The 25402-nt window shown below is 41.7% G+C and overlaps 1 protein-coding gene across 5 annotated transcripts in view; it reads left to right on the forward strand.

The window, feature by feature from the left end:
• The first annotated feature begins 1674 nt into the window (after positions 1-1674).
• The window catches only part of AIG1 (androgen induced 1), a 127976-nt gene continuing 104248 nt past the window's right edge, over positions 1675-25402 (forward strand). Inside the window, exons 1-2 of one of the 5 annotated variants that reach the window (XM_027796615.2) lie at positions 1675-2447; positions 2629-11601. In XM_027796615.2, the coding sequence (XP_027652416.1) occupies positions 2307-2447; positions 2629-2640 (153 nt within the window). In that variant the 5' untranslated portion in view covers positions 1675-2306 and the 3' untranslated portion in view covers positions 2641-11601. The other 4 variants (XM_027796608.2, XM_055809590.1, XM_005230172.4 and 1 more) reach the window with 4 other exon arrangements.

Genomic DNA, 25402 nt, shown 5'->3' on the forward strand with positions numbered 1-25402 from the left:
GGCTTAAACAGCCCCAAACTCGTCCTGTCAGAAGCTGATCACAAGACAGAAGAGTGTGCATGGCTATGTAACCAGTCACTCTGTGGAGCTCTGTGCATAGTAACTTGTCTTGGAGAGCTTACAAAGCTCAAGTCCAGCGAGACTTGCACACGAAGGGTGCCTCTACAGCAGCATTAAAGTCTGACAAAGAGTATATTTCAGAAGTAAATCTCCTGATCATCTGGACTGCTACTGTGCTCGTTTGTAACTTGGCAGTTTCACAAAGCAAGCTGGACTCCTTTTGCATAAAATGAAAACAGAAGATGTGCTCCAGGGGTTCGCTCAATGCACTCCAGCCACTAATGAATGTTCAGTCCACAGATCCAGAGAAGAACCGTTCTGAAGTGAGACCTCCCACAGTACACACAGCACAGACATCAGGTCCTCAGCAGCAACTGTGCTGCTTTACACATCCATGTCTATTGGGTCACACTGCTAATGTTACTAGTCTGGTCTCCCCTTGTATCGCAGACCATTACATTTCACTCAGATACCTCTCAGACAGAACCTTGAGACTTCAATGAGACCAAACCCTTTGAGCCCGTAAGACTAAAATACATGCCGAAACAACAGAAGGGTCTGATTGCCCACTGCGCTTGCTGGGGCTGTGAACTGATAGGTAAAATAACCTACAGGATCCAGTGGGAAATTCATGGTCTGTGCTTCTAGAGGCTTCTTTTTCCACGCCTGACACAATTCCTCCACATAGACAGACATTTTAAACTGTGCTAATTTCATCTAGAATAGCTGCTAGCATGTGTTCTCCTAAAAGCCCTTCGCTTTTGCAGAACTTGAGCACAGTGGATACCGGATGAAGCAGCACAGTAACAGAATAAAATCGGGGAATGTATTGCACAGACGTTGATTCATTTTGCCTTCCCATAGCATAACTACGAAGAAGCATCTTATTGTTCAAATGCTTATTTCAGAAGACAGATGTATGGAGATGGTGTTTATATTAGTTACTTGTCTATCCAAGGCTAGACAACACTGTCGGAGGGGTTTTTCCCCTTGAAAACAACTTTTCCAGATGGTGGAGCAATTTAGTATTTACCCTGCAATCAAGCACTTTAAGATCCTTTCCTTTTCAGGGTGTGGAAGTCCAAGCACAAGCCGCCCCCAGCTGCTCCTAGCACCAAGGATCCCTTTGGTGACCAAACCCCTGGTGACAGAAATGGTCTTTCCTTATAACGCTGGTACTGCACCCGACGCTTTAATCCAGGGATAATGATGTCCCCGTCCCACAGTGGTTGCGGGTGTTGGAAAGCACGCTCCTCGCAAGGGTGTGCGCGGCTGCGGTGAATGGCAACGCCGCGGACGTGACTGCGCCCGGGAAAAACGCATGGAACGGCAAGCGCTCTGCGGCGGGGCAGCTGTGCGGGCAGCGCAGGCACCCGGGGCAGCGCAGGCACCCGGGCAGGGCACGCACCCGGGCAGCAGCGGCACGGTGCCCCCGTAGCCCGGCTGCTTCTCCTGGGCGTCTGTTGAACGGCTCCCGCCGCGCGGCCCCACACGACCCCGGCGGGGCGGTGACACCTGCGCCAGCGGCCGCCGCGCGCCCTCAGCCCACAGCCCATTGGCTCCGGCGCGGTCAGCTGGTGGCGCAGCCTGCGGGCGGCGGGCGGGCGGCGGGGACGCGCGGCAGCGTTTCGCCGTACAGCGGTTAAACCGCGCGGCTGCCGGCGCGTTGTATTTTTCGCTTGAAAATGCGGGCAGCCGGGTTCCGTAAATGACTTGCTGTTCACACTCGGGCCCTCCCAGGGGCTGCGCGCCTCAGGGCGGCCCGCGGGTCCTTCGGGCAGGGCCGCGCCGCCGCAGCCCCGGCCCCGCACCTGCTGGGCCCCGGGCGCCGTCCGCTGCCGGAGCGGCGCGGCGGAGGGCGATGTGAGGGGGAGTGCGTGCCCCTTCGCTCCCTGGGGAACGCCGCGGCCCCTTCCCACCCGGCTCGGCCGCGGAGCTGCTGCCCGGAAGCGTGCCGAGCCCGCCGGCCAGGCTGCTGCCCGCAGCGCCGGCACCGCCGCCGCCAGCCTGCCCCCCAGCCCCGCCTGCCCCGCGCCGCTGCCACCCGCCGCCGCACAGCGCTGCCCCTGCGCTCCGCTCCGCCCCGGCCGAGGCCGAACGCGGCGCGGGGGCGCTGCCGGTCCCGCCCGCACGGGCGCGCACACCCGGGCGCACACGCACCCGCGCGGGCACACACGCGGAAGTGCACCCCGAGCTGGCGCCGGGCCCGCCGCCGCCGCCGAGGCCGCCCCGGCGCAGCGTGCAACATGGCGCTGGTGCCCTGCCAGGTGCTGCGCGCCGCCATCCTCCTGTCCTATTGCTCCATCCTGTGCAATTACAAGGCCATTGACATGCCCGCGCATCAGACCTATGGAGGCAGCTGGAAATTTCTGACCTTCATAGACCTGGTAAGTGCCCCCGGCGCCCGTGGCCCTGCCCCCTCCCCCCCTCCGGGCTGCCCGTTGAATGGCCGCGGCCGCGCGCGGGAGCGGCCCGGGCGCATCGCGGCCCCCGGCGGCGGCGGCCCAGCTCGACGGCAGCGCCATGAGGTGACCTTAAAGCGGGGACGGCGACATGTTGTGACTCCAGGGCCGGTCGTGAGAGGAGCCAGCGGGACACCGCGGCAACGGAGCCGGGTGGTTTGAACGGAGAGACACGGACGATGCCGAGGGGCTGCTGCGGCGAGCGCCGTGGGGAAGGTGCGCCTGACGCCCTGTCACCGCCGTGCTGAGGCTGTGTTTTGCCTTTCTTAATGGCTGGTAGTAAACACCAGAACCTGCTGTCCCCAGCATCTGGCTCCTGTGTGCTGTCAAAATAGAAGACATGTCTTGCTCCCTTTGGCCTTTGTGAGGAATCCATCCCTGACAGGTGCAAGTGTGTGAGAGTGACACAAAAAACGTTGGGCAACTCAACTTGCCGGATCCAGTTAGTTTTGGTTGCAAATCCATAAACGAGACTGTGAAACAAAAGAAGTTTCATTTCACTTTCCTTCATAGGGGTCCAGATCTGGAGCAGTCACGAGCATGCTGGCCTGGTAGAAAACACCAGGTGCTGGCCAGGGGCTATTTTTGCTCTGAGCTTCCTGGCCTTGTTGCCTCCACAACACTGTTCCCCTAGTGCAGGTGGGAGGAAAGGGGGCTGGAGGAAGAGAGAAGATGGAAGGAGAAACTTGGATCCTAGTTCAGAAATAGGATAGCCAACTTACACCTAGTGTCTACAACAAAGTATTTTTTTTTTCTTTGAATCCACAGTGTAAATAGGTGAGAAATTTTGCAGTCGCTACTGAGTTACAGAAAAGTCAAGAAGTGCAAGTATTTCAGTGCTTCCCAGTGATAAAACCTATCTCAGAACCTCATGGTAGATTCACAAATATTGCTACTATTGCATATGCGCTTCATATCCAGTCAGTAGGTTGAGTTTGTGAGTTTGGAGACCAAACTCTATAAACACATTAACCTGGCAGGTCAATGCATCAGCATTAAGCTAAGGTTCACTGAGGTCCGTATTTTAGTTGGAGAGAAGAAGCACCTAGCGTATTTTGCACTTAGCTGGGGTGATTTTTGTATTGGGTGCCAAAAATTTGCTGGATGTCTGAGGATTCACAGGCAAAACTAGTGCTTTTACTGTGACTGTAAAAAGGCATCTTAAGGCCTGATGTTTTTCTAGAAGGCAAACTGGAATCTTACTTTTTTTTTCCTTTTGGGCTGCTGAACTGTACTGTCAGTAATATTAATTGACAGAAGTTAGCATCAAGTCCCAGTAAGTTAGGGGAGAGCTGTTGACTTTGCTGGCAGTTGAATTGGAAGTGAACCAACTAAAGCTAAAAGCCAATGATCTTGTCTTTGAGTCACCTTCACCTTTTTCTCTGTTCTCCTAGCCTTGACAGTTGTTTGACGATTAAGTGAACTAAGACTGTCATACAGTGAAAATAACATTTGACAGTACATGATATTTGTCATTTCCCAAAAATTACAGCCTGCAGTCTGTGGCAAATTCATGTGGGCTTTCCCGTCAAAGCCTGCATGCAGTTCAGGCTACTTCTGTCGTGGCCCAAAAGGTCAAGATAAATATGTAGTGTTTTCTACAATGTCTGGTATGGTTATCAAATGCGGCTAGTAATTTCTGTCCTTCTGGCCCTGGTAGTATCTTATCTAAGCAAATCTGTCTTTCTCCTGGGACAACTGGGAGATTTGAAGAAACAAAAACTGTGGAATCCTGAGGAGGATAACAGGAGGCGTGGTTGGAGGATGTTAGGCACGTTTCCAAAATACTGTATGTTGACTAAATCTTGAAAAGCTCTTCTTTAAGTTTCAGTTTCCTCAACCTTGTGCAGTATTCCTGTGTCAGTCACATTCAAAGGCTGTCTAGACAAAATATCATCAATGCCAGAGTCTTGGCAGACATATGTTCTTGCTACAGATTGTACCTCCACAAGCAGAGATTTTATCTTTGACATCACAGAAGCATGTATAAGTTCTTTCTGTTTCCAAAAACTGCTGTCAGTTTTTGAAAAAAGTGATTTTATGACTTGAATCTAAGAAGTAATTTGGATGGGGTTTTTTTCATTCTGTCCATTTGTGAAGGGACATTCTTTTCGAGTCTCAGCATCAGTAAATGTCTTGGAGATTTAGGTAACTGACTTTGCAGAGCTGCTGTGTGAAATAATTCACAGTTATCTGCAGATAACATAATTTTGATTCCAATTATGAAAAACTAGTAGTTTGGACTGTAAAACACAAGACACAGTAAAGTATTCTAAATAGATGCATTTATCTGAACAGTAGACTTACAGCCCTCACGCTGTTCACAGAAGTTGAGCATTATGGGGAAGTTGTTTAATACAGAGATAAAGACTGTAATGTCTCTGTCCACCTGTAATATTTTGGATGTTCATACCTAAGGAAGATTTTCTGAGATGCCAATATTCATGCTTAGTCTCTCCTGCTCTTGAGTTTAGAAAGAAAACAAGTGCAACTGATGACTTCTTTTATCTGCTGTCGTTCTGATGACTGACTGGATTTTTGCAGTTGCGAATGTGATGGCAGTATTCCCTAAAACACCCATATCAATGGAATATTTTACTGGTTTATGAAGCGATGTACTGGTCCTATGTTTTACCATTACACTGGTGGTGCTCCTCACTGTAGCTACTAACAATCGTTTCTTCACCTAAGACTTTCTCCCTGATATGTAGAGGGGGTAGGTGCTTATCCTGCTTACCCTGGTAAAGATACCTGCATAGTAGCTGTGGATTCCAGAACACTTCAGAAAAGCATACAGTATCCTTTTTGTCATTTATGGAAGGGAAACTGAGGTACAAAGAGGTAAAGAGTTGCTGCCAAGATCACTTGGCTGGCCCAGCAGATCAAATCATCGAACTGAACATTCAGGCTAGTTCAGAACTACAACACATTGCTGTCATTTAGCCTCACAACACAAACCAAGCCCCAAAGTTAGTTCCTGTGAAAAAAAACAAAGAACTGGATTCAGAATGGGTATTTCAAGAGATGCACCTAAAATTTCTTGTACAGCTGCCTTTGTTAGGTCTGAGATTCACCATTTTGTGCTTTAGTAGTGGTTTGCCACAGGACTGCACTGTCCTGTGCCACAACCCATACATTCATTGTTGAGCGTTATAGTTGAAAGTTAAGTTAGGGTGAAAATGATGCCAGTACAAAATTATTCTTTGCAGCAAGTTTGTCAGCTATATAAGTCTCAGAAATTTTCCCTACTTGTACCACTGTTCCAGTTCTGTAAGTACTTGAAGTAGCTGAATTAAATATAATAATACTTGAAACAAAGATAACTAGGTCATCCTGCACACTGCAATCACACACCTGCCTTTATAAATACATATTCATTGAGGGATCTGTTGCACCAGCTTGTCTAAAATGGCAGGATCCTTGTTGCAGGGGTTAAGTTTTGTTCTTCAGTTTCTCTTAACTCTTACTGCTGTTATGAGAGGAGGGAAAAATAAATAGAATTTGTATTCTGGAATAAAGTAGAGCCTGTGGGTGCCGAAAGGAGACCAGTTCTACTTTCTGTGTTTGGGTGTGTGATAATTAGCAGAAAAGTAGCATAGAGTTAAAATAAGTATGTATCTTCTTAGTAAGGTGTGCGCTGGTCTAAGTAGCTTCTGGTTTTCATTGTGCAGTTGTGAAAACCTCATTCCTCAAAGAAGCTAGGGTAAACCAAGATGCTATTGCACATACATATGCATGCATTAACAAAATACTGGTTTGGGTTTTTTTAATCTTAAGGTCTCTCGGCTAGGCTGAACAGGGTAGTTACAGAGACAAAAAGCAAGACTAGAATTTTGGAAGCAGTATCAAGTATTATGTTTTATTATGATGATTAATGATCCCATTTTGAATAACAGAATGTTAATGTGGGTATTCATATGACTTGATTCAGGGCAGCCAAAGCTAGAGAGGAATTGATTTTGCTCATATATAAATCTGCCTGGCCTTATACTTTTATTATTCTCTTGAAAGAAGTAGCAGGATGTGTGTGTATGAACTTTTATATATTGTCTGGCAGACTGAGTTCTACAAAAAACAGGTATAAGCTCTGTTCCCAACACACTTTTTGGTAGTATGTGTTGTATTTGTTTTGCAGAAAATGCCTTTAGATTTAGTTTAAATTTAAATAAGTCATCAGAACTTAGTTCATTTCTTGTCTTTGGAAAATTTCGGAGGGACATGTTAACAATAAGACTAGAAACTAGAGTTGGTAGATTTGTCATTTACTGATTTGGTGTATTTAGTTATTAAATTATATGAGATATGATTGCTAGACAACAAAAAAGATAGCAGCTTAACAAAGCATAGCTAAAAAATATAGGTGATTTGTGCCCAATTTGGGTTTAGTCATGCTGATGGGAAATAAAATGACCAGAAAATGTCAAAGGCCAGAGGATTCACAACCAAGGAATAATAAGCTGTGCCACTGGTGCGGTATCTGAAGTTGAGCAAGTTTCATTGCTAACTGTATGGGTTAAACTTATTACAACACAGAGGACAAAAGTAGAAACACGTTCCACACTGTGAAATATAACTGACTCTTTTCCAGGATTTTCTTTAGAAAAATGAATTTCACCTTCTGCTTTCCCCTTTTATCATCTCTAAAGTTACCCTGATATGCAAGTATTTTATGGCTTTTGGGTGAAGAGATTACAGAAGTGTAAAGTATTATTATGTATTAGTCCCAGAGGTAATTCATCACCATGTCTAAATGTCTCAGTATTCTTACTATTACAGAGAATGCAGTCAACAGAGTGTTGACAAGTTTACAGAGAAAGAAAGGGCTTGCTTTTTAAGGAATAACAAGGTGGGATTTCTTAATGGTGCTTAATGGATTTGAGAGAAAAGGCAACAATATACATAAGGGAGCCTTTTAATAAGTGTGTATTTTAAAGCTTTCTTTTTCCCTCTCAGGCTGTAAACATGTCAGAGAAACAGCTATGTACAGTGCCATTGATGCAGTAATAAAAATGTAATAGCATCACTGTTTCTTATTCATAGACCCATGTTTTCCATCTGCTTTGGTAGCGCTATCACAAATTGACTGGAATTTGAGCACCACATTGAAGAATTCCATTTTGACATTTCATTAGCATGTCTTTATTTTACAATTGGCCTTAAATATGTTGAACGTTTAATTTGGGAATTCTTAGGAAAGTTATGGCTGTCTTGAAATATTTGTGTTGGCCAGGGGAAAGGAGGAGAGTAGAAGAGAGGATAAATGGGGATCACTTACTATGATGATAGATTTAACTAATGTCAGTAATGTTATTTTATAACTTGGAGTATGTAAGCAATAGGTAACAGTGCTGTGTTTTAAACCAGTGTAAAGTCTGTAGACTTTTGCCAGAACAGTTTCAAATGATGACAGCTTCAAGGAGTTGGTTTAGTAGTCTGTAGTTCAGCTTTGAAAAAAATCCTGTTTATGTGATACTACAGTTGAATTATTTTCTTTACAATTTTATTATAGTGGGAAGGATAATTCAGATAATCTTGTATGCTTCCATATGGCAAAATTGTTAAATAGTTTAAACAATTATTTTAAACAAGGGCAAGACATCTAGTGTTCTATGTTCGTGTTATGCTGAAGTCAAAGTTGGGGTTCTGAGCTGTTCTAATTGTTGTGAATATAAGTATATTACAAAATATTTAATTGATGTATTTTTGACCTTATATTTGTGTTATTTTAATGAGGCTCTGTAAGCTTATACAAGAAACAAATTTTGAAATTGACCTTCAAGTCAAAGATCTATATAATCTATCAAATAATATCCTCTAACTAATACAGAAAACGGCAAACTTAAATTAAACATACTTTTAATAAAAATCAAATTCCACTTGAATCTTTGCAGTTATATCAACTTGAGGATATACAAGGACTTGTAGGGTGGAAGTCCATGTGGGTAGTTACTTGTTTTGTCCTTAGGCTGAAAAAAAAACAAAAAAAGGAAACAATCACTCTGTCTGAAAGTGGGGAAACAATCACACAATAGAAATCTTTTATTATCAGTGTGATGGAAATCTCAAACATGCCAGTATGCCACCATACAACGAAACGTGAAATTCTTTAAACCTACAAATAGAAAGAAAACCACCTTTATGAAATTACATAACGATGACATTGCACAGAAGTAAATTTGCAGATTTGGACAAAGTAAAACCACAATAAAATGTAATAAAACAAAGTTGAAGTAATAGGTAATTCTGCAATGTATTAAACACTATAATATAGATTTATTACAAGGGATTATGAGTATTTACCTGAAAAAACCAATAAAATTATCGTTTTCCTTCCATTACATACAGGCTTTTTTTGGGCTGCAACTGTCCGTATCTAATAATTAGAGTTGCAGTGCCTGCCTGTCCTAGTGTGGCATTTAGAAAACATTTTTCTAATTGCTTGACTTTAATATAGACCTTGAAGTTGGGATGAGCTCAGCATGGGCAAAGAATTCCTTGTCGTTTGGAGTTTTAATTGCTAACGCAACTCCAGTCAGTAAATGTCAAAAAGATAAACACCAGTGACAGGTCTGTACCCTTTCTGCAGAATTCAAGAGTGAAACAAATACTGGTATGTAATAAGTTCACATTGGACATTGCTATATTTGAAACAAAAGTGATGTTATTACTCTCAATACACACAAGAAAAACATCAAATTCCTCTCAATGTAGGGTTTTTTTCTTTTAAGTATCCGAATCTGAGGCCTGATCTTCTCACTTTGCATGTCCAGGTATATATACGGCATATGAGGTAGAAACAAAATTAACAATGCCTTGGCTTATTTTGAAGACTGAAGGACAAACTCCTTGTTCAGTCTTTGAATGGGTGAACATGAAAAGCTTTCTTCCTTCTAATGAAAGCTTTTTCAAATTTTGCTTTATTTGCTAGCATTTATTTGAATAACTACATTTCCCCATGCCATATTTTCCAAAGCTCTGAATTTGTTATTAGTCTTCAAACCTTATGGCTTTTGTTCTATTACTATGTACGATGCAAGATTTTTTTAACTTGACATAGTTAAACTTGCTACCACTGAAAAAGCGCTGTTTAACTTTAGCGGATGGAAAAGTTAACCAAAGTCTGAAGAAAAAAAAAATCATTTGGAAGGTGAAGTAAAACTTCCAGCCTTTTCAGAGAAGAAGAAACTAAAGTAAATTAAAATTTATAAGTATGTTTTGGTAAGACTTAAACCGAAGTCACTCTCCCAATTAGGACTGTGATTAAGCATTTAGAGGGTTTTCATCAGCATTTTGCTGGTTACCTCAGGGTATTTTACACTCTCTTGGCATGTAGCTTGTTGGGGTTTTTGCAGTATACTGCAAAATTTAGAGATTCTGTTGATTGGAAACAGGTTATGTGAATGCTAGGAGAAAATCAGAACCTGATTTTCATTTGTATGGAGGCTCCTGGCAACTTAGTTAAGTCCATGTGATTTTCCCTCGAGAGTTTGAAAGCAACATTTGAATGCCTCTAGTTGCATTCCCTGAACATCTTGTCTTGCCACTGCCCTTGCAAGCATCCTGTTTACTGTAGGATTTCCAAATACTCGCCAAAGGGTGCAATTATATAATTACTTTCCACTTAGATCTGTGTGCAACTGATATAGCTCAGGTATTTTTGCTGCAGTTGTCTACCAGGATAGTTGTTTCTATGTGCTTGAGGACTGTCTACAATATAACTTAAAACAAAACTAGTGCCACTAGATTTTTACAAGCTGAATATTAGATATCCTGGTAAAGATAAACTAGAATAGAATGTAGAGAAGAGCAGAATGTCAAAATATTTGCTCTGACTTGTAGAGCAAAGCACAGGGGCTGGTGGGTTATTGCAACTAGTTTAAGCAAAACAATTGAAGAGGCTGAGTCTTACCTCCACAAATGCTGCTAGACGCTTCAGACTGAGTTGGTTGTGCAGGGACTTAGCAGAGAATTTGTTTCACTCTGTTAGGAATTGATTGGCCTATTTTTGATTTTGTGCCGTGCTGTCTTATTTGTGTATTTTTTAAAACCTTGTCTTTGTGTACCTGAGAGTAAATTTACGCCCCCACCCCCATTTGCCTATATTTTATCAGGTGTCTTGAAGCCTCCTGGTCCTGTCAGCACATAAGTAACAAATTGTTATTTATTATTATTGCTAGTATTATTATAATTCAGTAGGAGTGGGGGTTCCACAGGCCGAACACAAGTGGCACGTGTTCCTAAATGTATTTGCTCATATGCAAAAGGAAGAAGAAGAAAGACCTGACTTTAGAAGCTGGTGTGTAAACTGATAAAATGCATGAATGCAAAAGGGATGTTTTTTTCTATGTGGTGCTTAACAAGCTTGTGCCTGAATTGGTGGAATCATTTCATACAGCTAATGTTCAGGCTAGTGTCCCGGTGTGATCCTGAGGCACTGCAATAGGACCCTTGACCCTAGGGAAGATGCCAATTGTTTATGGGCAGTGCTTGCGCAGGCTCAGCTCTGTGGAGGATGCAATAGAGAAGCTGGGAGAGAAAAGGAAGATCCAGCAGACAGCACTTTGTACCTGGGGGGTGTGAGTGAGAGAGTGCACCATGCTGATCAGCCTTGTGTTGTGACAGAACGGTATTCAAGTATCTGACTGCTGGCAATGAGGACAAAGCGAGGGCAAACAAGGAAGGGGTAGAGATACAAAGTGGCTGGTGTTTCTCAGCTAAAACAGCATGTCTTAGCTCTCTCAGACTTCCTCCCCTTCCTTGTCCTCTCCCTCATTTCTTCCTCCCACACACCCACACGGTCTCCCCAAACAAACCCCCCACACTGGTGGCACAGCACCATTTCCCTGCACATGACTTTACTGGTGTAGCACGCTTTCTACTCAATGGAGGGTGCCTGCAAAACTTTGTCCTTAGAAGCCATATGCACTGACAGATGCAGAGGTCCCCATTTGCTGTTCACTTCAGCTTACAAACAAATTGAAACTCCATGCTGTGAAATCTTTATTGACCTGACTTGACTTGTTACAACTGCGTTCCAAGAACTGTGAATTTGCCTGTGCATTAGACACAATTATCTGTATTCTTGTAGGTCCCAGGAAGTGACTCCTAAGAATGCATGAGTCAGGAAGGAAACCTTTACTGCATGGACCTGCTCTACAGCACTGTACTTTTAAACTGGACATTCAAGAGACTGAAAGGGATTTGGAGTGTTTGGAGATTGATATGCATCTTTGTGTACGTTTGACATAATAGTTATTTACTTATGCTGTGCATAATTTGAAAATACCAAACTTCATAAAAGCTACTCTGTTCTATAGTCTGTCCATACGCTGTGTATATCTAAGAGTAGATTGGTGCACTACTGCTGAAGTCTGTTTAGGTGACTGGTTAATGAACCATGGGTAGAAGATTACAGTGTCTTGAGGTACCAGACGCTGTTAAATTTTTGAGTGTCAGAGAACTCTAGCTAACAAGAGAGAGCAAACAGCTTTCAGGTCAGCTAGAAAAGGATGTGCCTGTATTTATTAAGAAGCTAATGATGTTTCTAATTCTGAGTATAGAAGATTGGTATTAAAATCTCCTTGACTCAATGCCAGTATAATTTCAGAAGATAAACACCTCTGAATTTCCAGTTATTATAGTCTATGCTATTAAGTCATATGGCATTTTAGGCTAAGTTTAATTTTCTTTTTCTCATGGTTTGCGGCAGAAGCTACTAAAATGACATTGCCAAATCAATTCAAAGCTGTTTTGTTCCCCATTAATTATAAGGCTGAGTTAAAACGATGAGGTTTATTTTATGAGGATGTATTTTAGAAAAGGGTGGAGAGATCTCGTTACTTTGGGGACTTGAGCCAGTGGTATCTGGACTTCTTGATTTTAAAAATCAACCTATAACATATAAGCAAAACATGAATGTCTTTGAATGTGTGCAAGGTATGGTTCTGTTCATCCACTTCTGGCTTTGTGAATGAAAGTACTCCCACTTTGTCCTGATCCATTCGTGCCCTGTATCAACCAGTCAGGCTCCTCACTTGCAGGTTGCTGTTAGCTATCACTGTATTTTCTGCCCTTTTTTCCTTATAGGAACTCACCTGTGCAGTATCCCTTTTCTCTGTTCCTTCTAATCTCTTCTTACCCAGCACAGTCTCCCTGGTCTTTCAGCGCTGTGTCCCAGTTCCAATTGCATACACAGCCCTCTTCCAGAAGCCTGCTTTTTCCTGCCTAGTGCTGCTTTTCTTATCCCCACAGTACTCCTTATACTCTTTTGCCAACATTCACACATACTGTCTTTTTCACAGTGTATTGACTGTCTTACATTGTCTTCTGCATCCTCACCCTGTTCCTTCCCAAATACCAGACCTACTCAGTGTCATTCTCTTGTATTTTAAAGCACCTCGTGTAGACCCAAAACAATGAAGACTCAGTCATCTTCCATCAGAAAGGCTTGATTTTGGTATAGTGATAGCCTTAAAGAAACCACTTTTGAAATTATGTTGTTACATAAGACTCTTTGCTTTGCTTTCTGTTTTTGAACAAGTTTTTAAGCATCCTGGTTACGGGAAAAAACTCCCATAAGTGTTAAGCATAATGGATCATGATCTTAACGTTTATTATGCTGTTAAAATCTTGTCATTTTTTGGTAGTCTGCCATTCAATTTTTTATGATAAATTTTCCAGTTCAGAAGCAAGTCCTTGCCAGAAATTGATGTTTCTGTTGAAAAATCTGTATGTATGGAATCAGCAATCAGTATTTCTTCAGATATTTTCTATATTTTCTTTGTAATTTATATATTTTAAATTATATGCTGAGATGATTTAAATTGTATTTTATATTTCCTAATAGGAAAACTTATCTCCTAGTAGTCATTGTGAGGTTTGAAATCTACTGCATTCAGTGAGATGAACAAAAATACTTATAAGTGTTGCTTAGCTTGTGTGCTATTACTGTGATTAATAGAAGCAGCTTTCTTTTTTTTCTGTGAACATGTATGAATACTTATTCCTTGTTTGTGTGGGTGGATTGGGAGCTCACGCAGACACACCTGTTGCAATTTGGAAGTAGGGGAAGAGATAAATCTGCATTTCACAGCAGTAACTTTCTACTGATACCTACATGGAAGCATATTTATTCTTGTTAGGGGTTGCCTGATAGAGACAAGCCTGCCATGGCCCTGTGCCCCCGTGTCTAACCAGTAGCGGGGCTGAACACATGCCCAGCAGGCACATACAAAACCAGAAGTATAAAATCATGTTGCTGAAGTGCAAGTCAATGCAAATAAAATTCTGAGTGGACTAGGTGGTTTAGGTTTAAAAATATCTTAAGATATGTCAGCCAAATAGTCAAGTGGTGACTGGGACAAGGAACACTTAACATATAGCCCACCTAGGGTCTGCAGCCTGCCTGGTTGTCGTTCCTGTGCCCAGCACAGGGGTGGGCTGCAGGCTGGATGCACTGTTCTGATGGGAGCTCTTTGATCTCAGTGCCACTTTTTGCAGGGAGTTTGACCCTACTATGGGGTTTGATCTGTGTGGCATGCTGTTGGAAGCAGTGCTCTCAACTGCCTCATGATAAAATGTCACATATGGTCTGTGGATCTTGCAAAGGTCTTGATCTGCCAAGGTATTTTGGCATTACTTCTGGCAGCTAATGGGAAGATATCATCTCTCTATTACCCACTTTTCTTCCGCTTATTTGAGGTCAGGCTTCCAGCTCTGGGGTGATACGCAGCATCCACACCATACTACATGTGAGTTAGAAATATGAGAGTTTTGAGCACCTTGCAAGATAAGACCCTAAAGTATTGAAGGGGGCTTTTTTGGTGGGATTTTATTTGGGTGGATTGTTGATTTTTTTTTAATAACTCTTCTGGTGTGATTGTAAATTTAGAAATTATGAATTTGTTCCAGATGGGAAGAAAAAGTCAATCTCACAATTTCTTGTGAAGGAGAAAGATTTAGAAAAAGTATTTTAAAGTCATGGTTTCAGTGCAGTTGGACTGACCAAGTGAAAACAAAACATTTGCTTGTCTTCATTCAGATACTTGGACAAAATTACATTAGAAAGGAGTTGGCTGTTGCAGTAAGAAATAATTATTCAGAAATATTTTCCAACTGTATTAATTGAAAACTTATTTTTCTTTAGCAAGGGCAAGATCAGTGTCACAAGAGCAACATAATACTGACAGTTGACTTATTCATGTTAACCTTATTTCATAGGAATTGTACATGTGGTGTATGAGATAATGAAAGCAACCCTGAAATTCAAATATAAAAGTGAAAGTCAGGAGGGAATGTGATAAGTCACATCCAGAAAAAAACTGTTTAATCTCTCTCTCTCTTTTTTTTTTTTTTTTTTTTTTTTTTTTAAATTAGGTACATCCCAATTGCAGGGATTAATAAGTATTTTGAAGAATAACCAAAAAATAGTAATATGGTACAAGCAAAGTCCACTTTTGGCCACTCTTTCCTTCTTAGACTTGGTATTTTGCCTGTCTTGGGTCTTGTGCTCTATCAATGTGACTAGACAGTGTTTGCCAGACAGAGAAGTACAGTGATGGAGTTAAACCTGTTTTATGACATGCTTATTTGTGTGGTATGCCTGTATCTCAGTGCTGTATTTTCAGACAAGGTCTCTTTGGCTAGGTTGTGGGGCACACAGCTGTGAGCCCTCATTTTGAATCACTCCAGTGCCTTCTATACCCTTCTGGGTGCTGTTCTCAAATGTATATATATTTGGTGCGAGAGAAGACATATCCTTGATATTCAGAATTCTATAGAGTAAAGTGACCTTTTAAAGCCAGGTAGATGGGGATTCAGCAGTATGAATCAGACCTGGAACAGCCCCATCTTTTATTAATATAATGTCTCTTGATTTACTGCAGGAAGCCACTGAAATGATTAAGTGTACCAGCAGTCTGCAGAAACTGCCTGGGTGACCTCTGAAGCGCTATGACGAATATAAAAGAAGAAAATTTAAAACCTGTATGATCAGCTTAAGGAAAATTAAGGCCATATCTCAGCTTGTTGGAAATGCTGTTAAAGTGGGAAGACAGGTAGTGGCTGCAGAGTGGCAGAAGATCTAAGCCACATCTCTTTCCATACGACCTAAAATGAATGATTGTTCTGGGTGGAAAGCATCTTTCCACTGGAGTTTGCTTTCAAGTTTTCCTCCTTGGTGGTCTTCCAAAAAGAAAGCATAGGTAAATAGTATAAAGAGCTGAAGAGTGTCTATTCCGAACAGCTAATCTTGTCCATTCTCTTTATGGATACTTATTTTTGTACTATCTATCTCCTTCTATCTCCATCTTCCAGGAAAGATGCAATGCACGTGTAGATGGAGGTCTTCTGATTTCTCTTTAGGACAAAATTAATAAATCCTAGTAGCAAATATCTTACTAAGAGTAAAATTACTTTGTAGTGCCATTGCAGCTTTTATTACAAGATCTCAAAGCAGTTAGGAAATAATACCCAACTAAGCCTCACAGTATCTCTGTGCAGAGAGGCATGATTTAAACCAAATGCAAGCCCAGCATGCAAGGCACTGAAATTGGCTGGACATTTAGTCATTAAAATCCTTAAGGAATTATCTTAGTTGTGTAATCTATATGTTAAAGCATTGTAAATCTCAAGTGGTCCAGGAGGTGATTTGTGGGACATAGTCGCCCGTAGATTACTTCTTGTCAGCCTTTGGGTTTTGGTGGGGTGGGGTGGTACTGGAGTTGAGACTGGCTATTCAAGCAGCACCGTCCAGATAATTAAACATCACCTCCAGTCTGCCCGGTCTCACCGGCTGACTCGCTGCTACTGATATCTGCAAAGATATGGGAAGTGTGTGGACATTGCCATCAGGTGTGAATGAAGGCACATGCTGCCCCTTGGTGGAGTGGAGCAACCTGACTCCACAGGGGTTCCTGTTTCGGCTCCTTCTGCTCTCCAAAGTAAGAGCCGTGTGTGATCTTGGCCTCAGCCCTTCCCAGCATTGCAGCAGACACTGTTCTCAACCTGTACCTACCCAGCTGCTGCAGAGCAAGCAGTGGGTAGAAGCAGAGCGCTTGTTTGCATGGTAGATGTAGGGAGGTGCATCTGAGTCCAGGCTGCTGCTGAGGGAGAAAGGAAGAGATACAGCTATTTAAATAGTAGAATGTAGGCTGCTGCCACGGGTGCAGAGTGGGTGGCTGCTGCAGCAGAGCATCAGGAGGGGTGGCTGCAGCAGGGAGAGTTGACCTTCAGGAGAAAAAGAGGCCCTAGACCGGAGATCTGGCCCCTCTGTGTGCTGCGCGCACGTTGTCCTCAGTCGGCAGCAGCCGTGGCGATTATTGCCATATTTCTGGACAGAAGGAGGTGTACCTGCACTGTGTAGCACATGCAGCTTAAATGAAGAATCTCTGGGAAATGTTGAACCTGCTGGGTGTATACTGTGAAGTTAATCCCTGTGTGAGCAGTAGGTGTTTATCCAGGAGAACCAGGCATTCAGCAGCCTGGACAAGTACCACGGATCCTCACATGCTGCCTGGAGACTGTTTCTAGCTGGAAAGAAGGAAAAATGAATGTAGGGTAGCTCTAACCTACACGGTGAACATGTAGGTTAGCATGGAGGCTTCCACCCACATGACCTACTTGTGGAGCAGCTTCTTGTCTGAAATAAACAGCGTGATACCGTCCATGCCCGTTTGAGTAGAACGTGTATTTCTGTTGGCTGGAAGAAAGGAAGGTACAGTTGTCAGGCCCAGATGGAGGCTTTGAAATATGCATGATAGTGGCAGCTGTGTGTGGGAAGAATGACTTGAAGTGTGTTGAGGAGGAGGAGGCTTGTTTACTGTGCTACTGTCTTCAAGTAGCTGCAGAGTTAGTTGAATGGGGAGAGAAATGAGGAATGTATTTTCTGTCCGTGGATTATTGCTTCACTGTGCTGGACAGTTTTTTCTCCAATATTCATTGTTTGTTTGAAAATCCATAAAGAATCAGTGAGTTGCAGTGAATTGCAGGGAAGTATTGTCGGTATTTTGCCAGTTCCGGATCCTCATGGATCTGGCCCTGTTTTCCTGAGCTGGGCGCTTCTGCCTGCAGGGTCCTTCTCAAAAGCTGGGCTGAGGCAGCTGTGTGCACACTTTGGAGAGGAAAACGTTGTTCTGGCAGCCTTCCTGATCCTGAATTTTGTGTGTGCCCTTATTTATGAGCGTGTTTGTAGTCTGTGCTTATGTGAATACTTCAGCCTGTGTACCGTTGGCACTGGTGTGTTGGCACTGGGTTGCATTGCTGCTGGTGGTGCTGGTTGGCACTGGTGCTGGAGGGTGGCCCACAGGCGCGACTCGGCTGAGGGGCAGTCACGCACAGCGCGCCCTCTTCCTCCCCAGGGAGAGGGAGGCAGTCCTGGTCAGACGCAGGTCGGTGAGGCCTCCTGGCCAAGGCTGCCTGCAGGCAGCATGCCGCTTGGCTCCTGGGCACTTGCCTTCATGCAGGAGAATGGGGTTGGGCTGCATGCCTTCCTCTTCCTCCTTGTAAAGGCAGCCCACAGTCGCTGAGCTGGGAGTCACCTCCGCGAGGGGATCCAGCTTTCATAGCTGCCGCGTGTATCACCTTCTTTCAGGAAAAAAGGCGATGCCAACCCTGGCCCAAAGGTTTTGAGATATGTAAGAGGGAGTATGTATATATGTACTTATGATTATCTGTAAAAAAAAGGAGGACATGTGATACACAACAAAAAGTACTCTGTTCATGTGTCAAGTGGAACATGTGTCAAGTTCATTCACAAACTCTTTAGGGTTTTATATTTTTTTAGATTTATGTTTTATGTTTATGGTTTTCAGTCATCTCATTAATTAACACTTTTATATGGAGAGAATAAGGGTTTATGGCTTATTCCTTTTGTCACAACAATATTTTCCAAGCATGTTTTGTTGAGTACATTTTTCACATTCCCACCCCAGAGCATGAAATTAATCTTTTCTGAATAATTCTCTAGTATCTCTTTCAGCTATGTGGCCTAAAAAGGTCTTTGACTTAAAACTGGTCTAAAAAGAAAGTCTGAAGTTGTAAGGTCATCTGCTAGAATATCAGAAAGGCATGAGTGGACCCTAATAACAAACTTCTAGAGTCAGAGTCAGTTTTGGTGTCAGCTCTTTCACTCTGTGCTGCAGCTTGGTTTGTCCTGACCTGGACCCGGCACTGGAAGACTACCTTTGCTCTTTACACTCAGATAAGGTTGTGTGTCTGCTTCCGCAGAATGCCAGTTAAATGTAGTAGATAGCTTCCAGATACACCTAATTTTGAGAGTAGCTGCCATTTTAATCTGTAATCATATGACAATGACTTCCAAATTTTTATCATTTGAAAATCTACATCCTGAGTGATTTATCTGATTTGAGCTTTAAACTTACAGCAATCAATCAGACCTACTTCCATTATAAATGTCCTTCCTTCCCTCCTCATTTTCTAGCAGGTCTGTGGACAAACCATGCTTCGGACCTTTTCCATTCAACAAGTATGTCTAAGTATTTTATAAAGAAGCACAGCAACAAAAGGAAGCAATATCATACTCATCCTTAATGTGACTTTTCCACGGCTTTATTTTTATCTCACCTTTACTGTGACATAAGACAACAATGTAAAGAGCCAAAATTAGTGATCATCAAATGTTTCAATATATTGAGTTCTCAGGAGATTGAATAAATCTCTAACAGCCAGTCTTCCTGAAGTCATAAAAGGAACTGAATTGATCAAAGTGTAGAACCATCAAAAAGGGAAATTTAAAAGTGTTTGTTTCTGTGTTGGACAAACACAACATCTTTACAACACTTCAAACAGAAGATGTTGCTGCAAATGGAGTGTGAAAAAAAAAAATCTGCTTAATTAGTAGTAAACAATCATGGCAGCAAAAGAACTTTAGGTGTTTATATTCTTGATTAATCATAGCCCACATTTGCTTCTGACAATTTTACTTTGAAAACTGTGCTAGTTTTATTATTGTTCTACTCTCTTCCAAATGAGGATTTAGCTTTGTTAGCTCTTGACCGTTCTTCATCCAGTTTTAAGGCCTCTACCTTGCACCCTGTGTTGCCATTTACATCTTAGGAATAGGAATGTACATCATTATAATTTGATATTGCTAGCATCTTATCTTCGCCTTGTGTGTAGACGTAGGTCAGACTGAAGTTTCAAGGCATAGAAAATTAAGACAAAGGCTGGATGAAAGCTTTCTTCCATGAAGCAGATACCAATTAGAAATACATGTTTAATCTGGTAAATAGACAAACTGAAACACAGAGAAGACTCTCTTAAATTATAGTGCAATTTATATGGTTGTTGCCAGGGTCGATAACTGAAAATTATTTTTTTCCATGATAGACTTATCATATAGGCATAGCTTTATCAGAAAGAGGAAAACGCAAGTGGTGTTTATTTAGAAGTGTGTATGCCTGTATTTAAGTATGACCTTTCCAAGATGTCTATAAGGGAGGAAGATATTAAAATCTTGAAGAATTTTTGCCAACTGTCTTCTATGAAGGGCAAAAGGGTTATTTGATGAGTCTCATTCAGTCAAGAGTTTTGACTGGTGTCTTGTTCCAGAATATCATGAGCTTTAACATGTCATCACAGGAGAGTTAGTAAACTCTGCGGTCTTCAGTTTATCTATAAAATGTGACAATAAAATTATCTATTGTTACTTCACTGGATGATGTCATGAGGTACAATAAATATGATTTTACAGTGCTTTGTACCTTGTGCTATGAATTGTAGTAGGTTTCCTTTTCAGTTTCTTTTGAAGTCCTAGCCATAAATGTTAAAATTTTGGGTAGACTTAGCTGTAATACTTAGTAGCTGTAATTTTTCTTCACAGTTTCTTCAAATAAACCAATAATACAATATTAACTTCATTAGAAAATATTTCTCATCTTAGTGTGTAGGATATGAAGCTATCATCTGCATACTTTATCAAACGTTCTGAACATTAAAGACAAATTTAAAAAACCCCACCCGCCGAGTGGCAACCTAATTTCACCTGACAGTGCATGTAACATTCGGTTACGGACCTTCAGTGTGACTTATCTGAAAGTCCTTCATATAGGCTTTGCGTATTCATTTTGTGTCACATATTATTAGAAAAAGTGAGATTTTCCAAAGACTTTGTACAGTTAAAAGTTAGGCAGCTGCCAGCATCATTGAAGTAGTGTCATGGTTTAACCCCAGCCAGCAACTAAGCACCGCATAGCTGCTCAGTGGAGGAGAGAATTGGAGGATTAAAAGTGAGGAAACGCGTGAGTTGAGACAAAGACAGCTTAACAGGTAAAGTAGAAGCCATGTGCACAAGCAAAGCAAAACAAGGAATTCACTCACCACTTCCCATGGGCAGGCAGGTGTCCCATCTCCAGGCAAGCAGGGCTCCGTCACGTGTAACAGTTACTTGGGAAGACAAATGCCACCACACTGAACATCCCCCCTCTTCCTTCCTCTCCCCTCAGCTTGTATGCTGAGCATGACGTCCCATGGTATGGAACATCCCCTGGGTCAGTTGGGGTCGACTGTCCCGGCTGTGTCCCTCCCAGCCCTTGTGACCCCCCGCCCCCACCCAGCCTGATTGCTGGTAGGGTGAGAAGCAGAAAAAGCCTTGAGTCTGTGTAAGCACTGCTCAGCAAAAACTAAAGCATCCCTGTGTCATCAACACTGTTTCCAGCACAAATCCAAAACATAACCCCATACCAGCTACTATGAAGAAAATTAACTCTGTACCAGCCAAAACCAATACAAGTAGAAAGCTCAAAGAATATTTCATACTTAGGATCCCACCTGGAATGTACTACAGAGCCAAACAAAGGAAGAAAAATAACAGGACTTATGAGAATGGCTGAATCTTCTTTGTGAAGTACAGGTAGGATATGTAGGGCAGGATATTGTAAGGGGAGAGGTAGCAATGCTCCCTCCTACCACAGTCGTCTTGTTCTCTCTTCTGGCTGAGTATATCTTTGCAGACCACAATAGATGTGAATATGGTACCATAAATAGGCATTAAAATTCAGGGTGCTTACTCTAGTTTTAAGGAACAATGGTGAGGAATGGTGGACTCCTTTTGAGGCTAGCCCATTTTTGAAGTGTACACATTTAAGGTGTTAAACTGGAGAACTCCAGTATCCCAAGACAAACTGAAGCTTTGATTTCAGCCTTTACAGCAACAGAGAAAATAACTGTGTGACTACATCTGTACGTTGACTCTTACATTTTAATTGACAGAAGACTCCACAAAGGGAAAACAAAACATTATCATCCTAGTTTGTTAGTGTCTTGTCTACATTGCATAAGATGGCAATGACAGCCTATGGAAATTCAAGTCCTAAAAGCTGTCCCTCCGGCTGATAAGCACTTCAATAAATACCATTAGCAGCTGGAAGGACAACCTGCAAAACTTTAATAAGGCTTTTCAAGGAAATAGGGTGCTGCATTTCACATGCAACTTGCCTTGTAGATACTTAAGTGACAATTTTTTGTCAACATTGTGCATCTTGGTCAAAAGCTGAATTGGTGTTACTTTGCTGCTGACACCAAGACTTGGAAAGATCCAGGAAAAAACTCCCATGATGAGGACCTCACCAGAGAATGCATAGCATCACTTTAATGTGAACCAAAAGTTGGACACAGGATGTCAGTAAGAATTCTTTATATGATGGGGAAACAGTGAACTGTAGAATTACATGTGAAAGAGAATAATACTGGTTTCAGTATCTTATGGTTTCATGCAGATAGAAACAGATTTTGCACAGTTACCAGAGAAGTGCAAGACCAATCTGTGATTACATTTGAAAAATAAAAGGGCAGTTTTAAAAAGCAGTAGTAGTATATAAGTGTGTATATAAGAACTTCCTGACCTGTTTAGACAGCAAATGGCAATGAAATAACCAGTTACTTGTCTTTGCTCTTTCTGAGTGTCAGTAACAGATGCATGCCTAAAATTGCACAAATAGCTTGTCTCTGTTCTAATGGGTGAGTTGAGCCTAGCCAGTCTTTGCAGGCATTGCAATCACAGAACGATCTCCAGTTTTAGATGGATGACACAATTTGGATAGGGTTCTTTTGGTTGTTTCTATATGAACATATAAAAGAGCAATCGGATGCTACCAAGTACATATTAGTTAGGAATAATCTATCATACAAATTTAAGCTCAAATCTTCAGTTGGTCTGTGTCCCCAACTTCTTCTTCCCCCCACCCCACCACTGAGTAACATGTCTGAAGTCTTACCAGCAGGGAGGCGCTTGTACAAGACTAAGTACTATTGCTGCAGTGTGCGTGCACCAGTATCTTCATGCAAAGCTTAAACGACTACAGGAAAAGTCCTTCAGTAAATTGTGAAAACACTTCAGAAGTGTTTAAGATTTTGTTATCAGCTGGAGGTCTATCTAGAGATATCTGTGTTTTGCAAACAAGGAATAGATTTCACAGTCCTTGATAAGACTAAACACTTCCCCTTATGTGAAGCCCCAGACTTCATGCAATCATAGGATCACTCAGGTTGGAGGGTAAGCCAGGAGGTCATCTAGTCCAACCCATTGCTCAGATCATGCTCAGCGCTGGCCCAGGTTTCCTAGGATTTTGTCTACCTGAGTCCTGACTAATGGGTTGAAAACCTCCACTCTTCAGCATGTTAATAGTCTTGTACAGCTACACATCCATCTCTCCATTGTATTGTAGAACTGCTCAATCACATTGTCTGTTAAGCATCTCGCTGGTGATAATCCTGTTTGCTGGATTTGTGATAATCTGATACACTCATAATCCCTCATGTATCCTGATATAGCATATTTTTGGATTTTGGTCAGCGTGGACAACACATCCAGGTTTTTCAGTAGTTCTTGTTACATCCAGCTGGAGCATGTGTTACTGAAGTTTTTAAGAGGAGCCACACCACAGAACTACTGAAGGTAATGGTTAAGCACCAGAGTTAGGGTTTGCTTCAGTATTAATTTTTTTTTTTTGACAGCACTAGTCTTCTCTGCAGAGGCAGAGAACGTATTTCTTCCTGTTACTCATTAGTTTAGTTCAGTAACTATTTCATTCACACAGAATGAAATCAATTCACTGAGAAACCAACTGGGAGTTAAAAAGTAGGAAAGCTGGTATTCCTCCTCCTCACCTGTGAATAACAATGAGGTGTGGGAGAATAATATCTACTACCTCTAAAATCTTGTAAGGCGTGGTAGAAAGAAACACTAAATCTGGTTTTACTTAGTACAGAAAACATTTCATTTGTTCAGTATGTCAGATTTAAATGCATGATGTGTTGTTTTAAGCTTTTCTTTACATGTGCGACACATTTAAATAATTTATTTAGTTAAAACAGTTCAAAATTCTGCTTGAAGAAATTTTAGCATATCCCAGCCTGTCACCATGATAATTATCTATCAGAAATAAAATAAATGCACCATTTTATTCACCATTTTCTAGTATAATAAAAAAAATCAAGGGCTACAGCAAAACCCCATGCTTTTATTTCTTTAGGGAAGGTGTTTGCTGTTCTGTTGCTTGGTTTTGGCCCTTACAAGTCTGGTTACATTCCAGAATACTACAGACTCCTTTTTTCTGCCTGTGGTTGACCAGGCAGTTGCATTCAGTGTGACGTTTTTGCGATGCTCACGTGGCAGCAATGCCTTAGGCCTTATTTCTCTGCTGTTCTCTTCAGCAGGGGCTTCATCCAAAAATGGGAAGCCGTGCTGAATGTAGCAGTCTGCTTACTAAGTGTATCTTGCCACAAAGAAATTACTTTTGTTTTTGTTTTGTCCAGCTACAGTAGCGTTTCCTGTGGGTATTTTTCAAGCTGAATTTAAAGCACTGGTTTGAGTTACAAAAGAGTAAATTGCTGTGGATTTGCCTGCTTCACTCTCGGTTGCTCCTCCTGTGCTACTGCGCAACAGAGAAGTTAACAGATGTACTACTCTGCCTTCTTAGGAAATGGTCACTGATAGGGAGCATCTCAGTTCTGAATCTTACTCCTCTGTTTGATCTGAATAAATAATATTGACCTATAAGGAAAATATCTTTTATTAGTTCTTTAAAAAAGATTACTGTTAAGAAGAATGAAGAAATTAAAAACAGGGAAGCACACCATATTGTTTTTTAGAACTGAGCCACGTTTTATAAAATGTAGCCAGCAGTCAGTTGGTCTCTGCTTTATGATTTTCTGTTGGTTTTAAAAAACCTACTAGCTTGGTAGAAATATTACAGTATACAATCAATTTACACTCCCAAGTAACGTACAATGATACCATTAAATAGGCTGGTTTATGTCAGTTCCACATAAAACCCCCTCTCAGTGTGACATTTAGAAACATAATAAGAGATGTATAAGAAACAACTAGAGTATCTCTTTCATCCCTTAGCAGTTTCAAATTTCTCTAAAAGATGGTAAAGATCTGATAATACCAGAGAGAAAGTCCCCGTCTGAAGCTGGCTGTCTTTGTATCTAGCGGCAAAATAAATGCATATATGTCTTAAGTGCTATAAAGTGAAGGAAAACCTAGAATAAAGTATGTGATATCCTTGCAGATTCCTTGAGTAGTTTAGAGAGGCAATGCTCTCTCCATCTTCAGTCTGAAAACCTGGGAAGGAGGAATGGCAAAAAAAAAAAGGGTGTGTGGAAATGTCTGTAGAGCGACAGTTATTATGCTGTAGTAATATTATGATATGCAAATGGTTTCATTTTTTCTAAGCTAAAGACACAATAGGGAAGACATGATACAGTGTTTTACTTTTTAGCACGCAAGGTTGATAATTGCTTGGTTAAAAATATGACCATTTGTGCTGTAGACTTTTTGCACTTGCTTTTCAAATTGAGTATGTGCTGATGTGCTGCCCTTATCTTGGCATTGATACAAATGTAACTATAGACATGAA

The sequence above is a fragment of the Falco peregrinus genome, chromosome 7 (assembly GCF_023634155.1).
Source record: "Falco peregrinus isolate bFalPer1 chromosome 7, bFalPer1.pri, whole genome shotgun sequence".
Lineage (NCBI taxonomy): Eukaryota > Metazoa > Chordata > Aves > Falconiformes > Falconidae > Falco > Falco peregrinus.